The sequence below is a fragment of the Melozone crissalis genome, unplaced genomic scaffold, assembly GCF_028551555.1.
Source record: "Melozone crissalis strain CALT ecotype California unplaced genomic scaffold, PUWL_Pcris_2 ptg000192l_1, whole genome shotgun sequence".
Classification (NCBI taxonomy): domain Eukaryota; kingdom Metazoa; phylum Chordata; class Aves; order Passeriformes; family Passerellidae; genus Melozone; species Melozone crissalis.
In genome coordinates this window covers 993187-1000229 of record NW_026535957.1, presented here as the reverse complement: position 1 = coordinate 1000229, position 7043 = coordinate 993187, and the positions used below count along the sequence as shown (strand labels likewise).

The 7043-nt window shown below is 50.1% G+C and overlaps 1 protein-coding gene across 1 annotated transcript; it reads right to left on the bottom strand.

Annotated features, from left to right (window-relative positions):
* Positions 1–3086: 3086 nt before the first annotated feature.
* On the bottom strand, positions 3087–4165 carry LOC128949033 (C-type lectin domain family 2 member D11-like; the record flags this gene model as incomplete). The annotated part of the gene is given in 4 exon segments (XM_054293828.1): positions 3087–3176; positions 3377–3523; positions 3638–3730; positions 4133–4165. Coding segments are annotated over 4 exon segments (363 nt in total), but the record flags the coding sequence as incomplete, so codon positions are not given.
* Between the last annotated feature and the right edge of the window lie 2878 nt (positions 4166–7043).

Sequence of the window (7043 nt, the reverse complement as noted above, 5' to 3'; positions counted from 1 at the left end):
GAGCGAGAGGGACTCAGGGCAACAGAATTAAAGGCTGGTGAGAGAACCCAAAGAATAGATTGTAACATGCAGAGCAGGTGAGAGAGAACCAAAGACTGAAGATGTCCGAAAAGTGGAGTCAAGTTTCCAGAGAGCTTGAAGATTGTTTAACTAATACTTTGGGTGGGGAGTTTGACCTGTATTGTTTATTGATGTAATTGTCCTGTTTTAGTAGATGAGAATTACAAGCATCTGTTGAGAGGAAGTACACAGGGAACCATAAGTGGTATTGGGGCAGTTTCCTTCAGGACCAACAAGTAGAGTGAAACAAGAAATAGAGAACAAGACCAGGTTGGCCCCTGTGTTCACCACCAAGAAGATTCCATAGCCCTGCTGTGGGCAGCAACCCCATAGGCATGGCAAGGTGGGGGCAAGAAAGACACCCCAGGCCTCTGTCATTGCTCAGCTGTCTTTTAATTCAACAGGACAAGAAGGTAAGACTGAGTTGGCCTCTGTACTCACCACTAAGATACACCTGCTATGAGTAGCAGCCCCATGGGCATGGTAGATGGGGGTAAAAAAACCAAACCAGACCTCAGTGATCCCATTTTGTCCATTCCAAATAGGTGTGGCTAAAAAAAAAAAAGAGATTTTTCCTTGTGTTCCCACGGTCCTCACCCACATCAACAGATGCTAGTATTATTCATTCAAAATATTTTTTTGAGAAGTAAGAGCAGATTATCAGAATCAAAAATTAGAGCTAATTGTTTGAGACAAATGACTCATAGGAAAAGAAGGGGGGTTTTTTATAGGTGAATGATGTGATGGTTGGCTCTCACAATTGAGAGACAGATATTATGTGTATGTGAGAAGTTTTGTAGATGTAGAGTGCTGTTACTGTAATATGTGCCCCCACAATCCCCTTTCCCTCCCCCTTGTACCATCCTCAGTTCCCAGGGCATTTGGGGAGGGTTGGCTCATTACCAGGAGGGGCCACAGGACTACACCTGAGCTCCAGTCAAGGTGTGAGGAAGTGATCTCCACCTGTGGAGGGCAGAGAAGGAGTTGACTGACAAAGCTTTGGAAGGGGCTGAGGGTATAAAAGGCAAAGCATCAATTTTATAAATGAGCACATGGCTGCCAGTCCCAGAGACCCCCCAGAGCTGTAATTTTTCCTCATTCAGTCTGTTGTAATTTTTTTAAAGTTAAAAAAACCTTTAAGATATTAAAAGTGAGGGTCGTTTCTTACATCTTCCAAGGACAATCCAAAATTCTCACCTTCAGGCCAGTTTGTGATGATTTCCAGGAGCCCAGGGTAATTTGGATTTCCTACTTGAGCTTGTTGTATAATCTTATTTATAACAAATATAGGCATTGCCTTCTGCATTTATGTATTAACATTTGTTTTGCAAGTTATTATGGATCACAAAAATCCTCATACAGTACAATTTGGAATTACTGCTTTTGATACAGTATAATCTGTCAGTTTATGTATGCACCCTGTAGCTTTTATAAATAGTGGTGTAACAGATACTTTCTTAGACCATAGCATAATAGAGACTGAAATGTTGAAATTATTGTTTCATGTAATGTCTCTGTCCCTCTGGGAGCCTCTCAGGAGCCCTCGGCCAGTCCCCGGTCCCAGACACTGGGGGGCAGCCCCGACCCGGCCAACAGCACGGAGACACCCGAGGGTACTGAGGGCAGCTGGGCTGGTCACCTTTGCAGCAGAGGAGACACCAGAGACATCGGGAGAAGATAAAGGGCCGACTCTTAGCAGGGGTGAATCCAAGATTTTATTCAGGGGCTTTGGGGAGCTCCTGCACCTCAGGGGGCTCCTGCTGAGATCCCCGGGAGAGGTGACAAGGTTACATTTAAAGGGAGGTGGAAACCGAAAGTAGATAACATTTTACTGACCAATGAGTGACCCTAAGGGATGGGCACTGGGGAATGGACATTTAGGACAGCGTATGGGGCAAGGCTTGGGGGACTGACCCCTGGACTCTGGCTGATCAGTCAACGACCTGGACGAAGCTTCCAGATGGAGGGGGTGGGATGCTGAGTGATTGAAGAGAGCCAGGGTGGGGGTTTGGGGATTGAAGAGAGCCAGGGAGAGGGATTAGACAGGTAAAGGGAGGTGGGAACCATCTGGGATAAACCATTTGGGAAAAATACAGGGATACAAACAAAAACTACTTCAAAGTATTACAAAGTATAAAAACACACTACAACAATGTAAGTAACTCAGAAAATGGTGTAAAATAATTGATTTCCCACATTCAAGGACTTTCTTATCAGAAAGACAAGATAATAGAAAGAAAAAGCAGAACATTGAAAAAAAAGACTTTATGGACCATCGGTATCAGGGAGTGAAAATACAAAAAGATAGAACCACTAGAAAAAGATTAAATGTATTACTTTAAAGTACAAAATAGCCTGAAAACAAGTCAAAAGGAAAAAACAAAAAAAAACGTAAATTCAAAGTTATGTTGGAATTCTTCAAAACTTGTATAAATATGCATGTAGCTCTAAAATGAAACAGTATATAGAAAATGCAGTTTAACTTAATTCAGTGCAAACAGGAGAGCATCCCAGGGTGGGATTTTAACCTTAATAAACTTTTTAAAAAAAGTGTAAATAGTGAGCCATGTTTCCCACATATAATGAGGGTAATGCACTCACTGCAGGCAGCGTCGGTGGCAGGATGGATTGCAGAGACTTTTCCTTTGCAGCCCCAGCCCAGCGTTGGCACTGGGGATGAAGAGGCACTGAGGTGACCCTGAGAGGAAGTGCAAGGCACAGGGCGCAGCTGAGGAAGGACAGTGCTGTGCTGGGCTCAGAGGTGAAGCTGGCACTGCCCAGTGTGCAGAAGACACTTTCCGCAGCCCCTGTTACAGGGGAGCTTGGGCCTTGCTGCAGACATACGGCCACTCATTGGAGCAGTTGTCACTCTTGAATCTCTCATCAGCCAGGTACACACACTCGGAATTGCCAAAGACAGGAACCCTGCAGGGAGGAGCAGAGGCAGCACTGGCTGCCAGGGGAAGCCCTTGTGCCCCTGTGCCCCCAGGCCCTGCCCGGCTGCCCGGCACTCACCGGGAGCTGTAGCTGCTGCCGTCCCCCCAGTGCAGGCGCTTGCCCCGTCTGCGCAGCCCGAGCCAGAAATCGCCGTTCCCGCGGAGGCGGAAGAGCAAATCCTGCCCAGGAGAGAGGAGTGGGAGCTGCCCCGGCCCCTCGGGGGGACACGTGCCCGGGGCTCCCCCCGCACGCCGGGGCTCCTTCCCTGCAAGGCCCCGGCCCAGGGCTGCAGCCCCGGCCCTACGAGCACCGAGCCCGGCCCAGGAGCGCCCCCAGGCTGCCCTCAGCCACCACACAGCGCCCGCAGCCCCTCACTCACCATGGCCTCCTCATCCTTGGCAATGGCCAGGGAGGCATTGAGCTTGGAGCACCGTTCCTGGCCCTGCTACCATGTGCCATGATATTTTGAGAAGTAGTAGCAGACCCCCTTGTGCCCAACCCAGTCAAAGGGACAGCCCAGAACACACTGTGGAGTCCCAGGTGTGACTGGAACCTGTGGTGCTGCAGGGGGAAGAGGAGAAAGTCTGAGGATTCCCCTGTGCAGGGAGCAGGGAGCCCGCTCTGCCCCGAGGGGCTGGGCCCAGGCTGCTGCCCCTCCCTTACCTGCCAGCACAGCCAAGGCCACCCCCAAAGCCAGCACCAGCAGCAGCAGAATCAGCACCACCGTGCCCACGGGATGGCACCTGAACCATTCACCTGGAGCAGGAAAGAGCTGCTGGCTGCCAGAAGCAGAGCCGGCCCTGCAATCTGCTCAGCCCATGGCCAGGGAGCAGAGCAGGGAGCCCTGAGGCAGTGTGGCTCTCCCTCAGCTGGCAGCCAGAGAGCCAAGAGCCTGGCCACAGGCAGGGACACAGCTGTGGGGACAGGCAGGGACACAGCTGTGGGGACAGGCTGCAGCAGGAGAACTGCACAGCCTTGGGGGCAGCTGGGGCTCTTGCTTCCAGCCACTGATGCAGCCCAGCAGAGCACGAGGCCTCTTCCAGACATTTGGAAACAGCCACACACCTGCCAGCCCTGGCCTTGGGAGGGGACACGGGCCCCTGCCTAGAGGCCACAGGGGTGGCCCTGTACTCACCCAGGAATCTTCTGAGGTTCCTTCTGTGTTCATTGCCCATTGCTGCTGTGCCCTGTGGAGCCAGAGGGTCCCTCACACTCCCATTTTTGGTGCAGAATCTATTATTCACATCTGCACTCACTGCACACTCACAAGAGGCATCCCCCTGCTGATGCCAAGAGGCTTCTTGGACCCCAGGCAAGTGTGGAACGATGGCTGCTGGCCCCTCTTGGAGATGCTGGGGCTTCTTCAAATCTCCATGATTGGAGCAGCATTCACTCTCCTCCAGCTCACAGCCGTCACCTCTCTACCTAGAAGAAAGAGCACCTTGCTCTCGAGGCATCAGGAGTGCTGCTGGCAGATCCTTTGGGAGCTCGGCCTCAGGAACAGCTTGACACCCATGGTGATGGCACCCTGAAAGGGACACGGTGAGAGGTCACTGCTGGTGCCAGCCTGTTGGGGTGCACAAGACAGACAGTACTTTGGACTTATTAGCATAAGAGATTTGATAGAAAAAATGTCTTGGCAAAAGCAAATGGAACTTTGAAAATTAGATCTAGATAGCAAGCAGATTTATTCAGATGGGTTTACCGGAAAACGAAAATCCTTTTAAACTCTGCAAGCAAGAGATGTTGTTTTATGCCAAGTGTGTGTTTGTGATTTTAACCTAACCATTGTAGTACACATATCTAGTCTCCCTAAAATATTATAAAAGTGCTTGTATCCCACAATAAAATAGTATTCTGATCACCAAATCAGTCTTCTCCGCCTCCCTCCATCGCTGACAGCTGGTGCCTCCTTGGAGGAAGAATACCTGGCCTAATTGGTGGCAGTTGGCGAGCCCCTGGAAGTGATCATGACAGTGAGACAACCATGTTTGGGCCCACAATTGCTTGTCTGCTGCAACAGGTGAGCCAGGGGAACTAAAGCAATGGGATAGGACATGTACAAAGAGAGAGATGTCTTTGGAACCATGCTTGCCCTTCTGGGCAGGCATAGCTCCTCCATCCAAAAACACGACCTTAAGTCACTTTTACAATTGGTGTCATGCATGGTCCCCAGTGCTACCCCTTCTTCTGTATTTAACTTTTCATTTCTGAGATAAGGTCAGTGTAAAGCTCTATGACTTGGCTACTCTGCCTGCCCGCGAGCCAGAGCTCTGAATGCTTCCTGCTTGGAGGGCAGTCATGGACGCCATTAAAAAGAGGGAGGGAGCGGGGAAGCCTGCAAGGCTACAGCCTGTGAGGCTACGCAGAGATGGCCCCAGCAACTGCGCCGGATCGAAACCTGCCCAGCTCCCGCTCCCCGTCTGCATGCTCTCCCCAGCGAGTGCCAGATATAGAGCCTGATCGCCACCCCCAGTCCCACTCCCACACTGCCAGTGATCCCAGAGCCGCTGGACGCTTTTCGCTTATGTGGCAGACACTGGCCCTAGCAGTGAAGGGGAGCTGGACTCTTTCAACCCCAGCCCCGAAAAAGATGCAAGCTTACTCCCTTTGGATACGTGTAACAATTGGTTACAGATAAAAAGGAAAGCCCTTAAGGACAGAGACTTTAACACTGCTGCAGAAACCTTTGTCGCCCCCATGCAATTCAACCCGATGGGGGAAATCCACAATGGGAGCCCCTATATCACTCAGAAATTAGGGAACTGCACTGTACCGCTGTGGAATATGGACTGTGGCTCTCCTACTTTAGTAATTTGTTATGAGCAACATTTATTATTCACCTCATGACTCCTCATGACATTAAGTTCCTGGTAAATCTGTTGCTCACACTGACACAATATGCAATATTTATGGCACAATGGAGAAAAGGACTGGAGAATTTAATTGCAACGTATGCAGGGCATGCACACCAAGCCCTGGCTGCCTTAACTATTGACCACCTTGCAGGGAAGGGGTTGCATACTGACCCTAATAGCCAAGCCACCTTACCAAGAGAAGCCCTACAGGGTATTACAGAGGCAGCTCGCCTGGCATTCCTTAAGGTTCCTGATGCCAAAACTCTGCAATAGTCCTTCATAAATATCAAACAGGGTCCACAAGAGCCTTACATGCAGTTTGTGGACAGATTGAAACAAACATAGGAGAGACAAGTCAATAGTGAGCAAGCCGGGGAAATTACACTCCTCAAACTGGCCAAAGTAAGCAGCTTTTAAAATCTTTACCCCCTGAACCTGAACCCACTTTACTCCAAACGATACAAGTGTGCAACCGCTTGGGGACATTACAACACACCACAGCAGTCAATATCAAGCCTTGGGGCAAGGAATAGCAGACACTTTTGCTGTCATGAAATTAACCCCTGGGAAACATCTGGCTTGTTTTGGCTGCAGGGAATATGGACTTTTATGAGGAGAAAAAGCTGCCCATTTTTTAAAGGTTGCAGAGTTCACAAGTTAAACCAAATGCTGCCAAGTTGGAGTACTAACTATACTAACTATTTATTGTTAATAATTTCATGTTGTAATTTCCTGTTAGCAGTTTCCCTTTTAAAAGTGCCTCGAGCCAGCCCGCCGCTGCCCCAGCGGGGGCCGACCTTTTGGCGCGGGCCGGCCCGTGCCGGGGGTGACCCCCGGGGAGCAGGGGGGGTGCTCCTCCTCAGCGCGGGTCCCGACCGTACCGGGGAGACCCACGGGTGGTGCCTCGGAGGTGCGGACCCGCCCCGAGGAGCGGGGGGGGGGGGGGGGCGCTCCCGCCTCGGCGCGGGTCCCGGCCGAGCCAGGGGTACCAGCCCAGGTTGCCGTGTCCCGCGGGGGCAGCTATGGGCCTGTGAAAAATGCATGTATTTTATGATTGGCTATTCGCAAATATTAAAATGAATATTATATGTGTTGTGTTAGAAAGCAATGCTGTATTAATTTTCTGAAATAGTTTGTTAAATATAATTTTAGGTTTTAAAAATTGTTAAAATAGAAACTATGCTATGT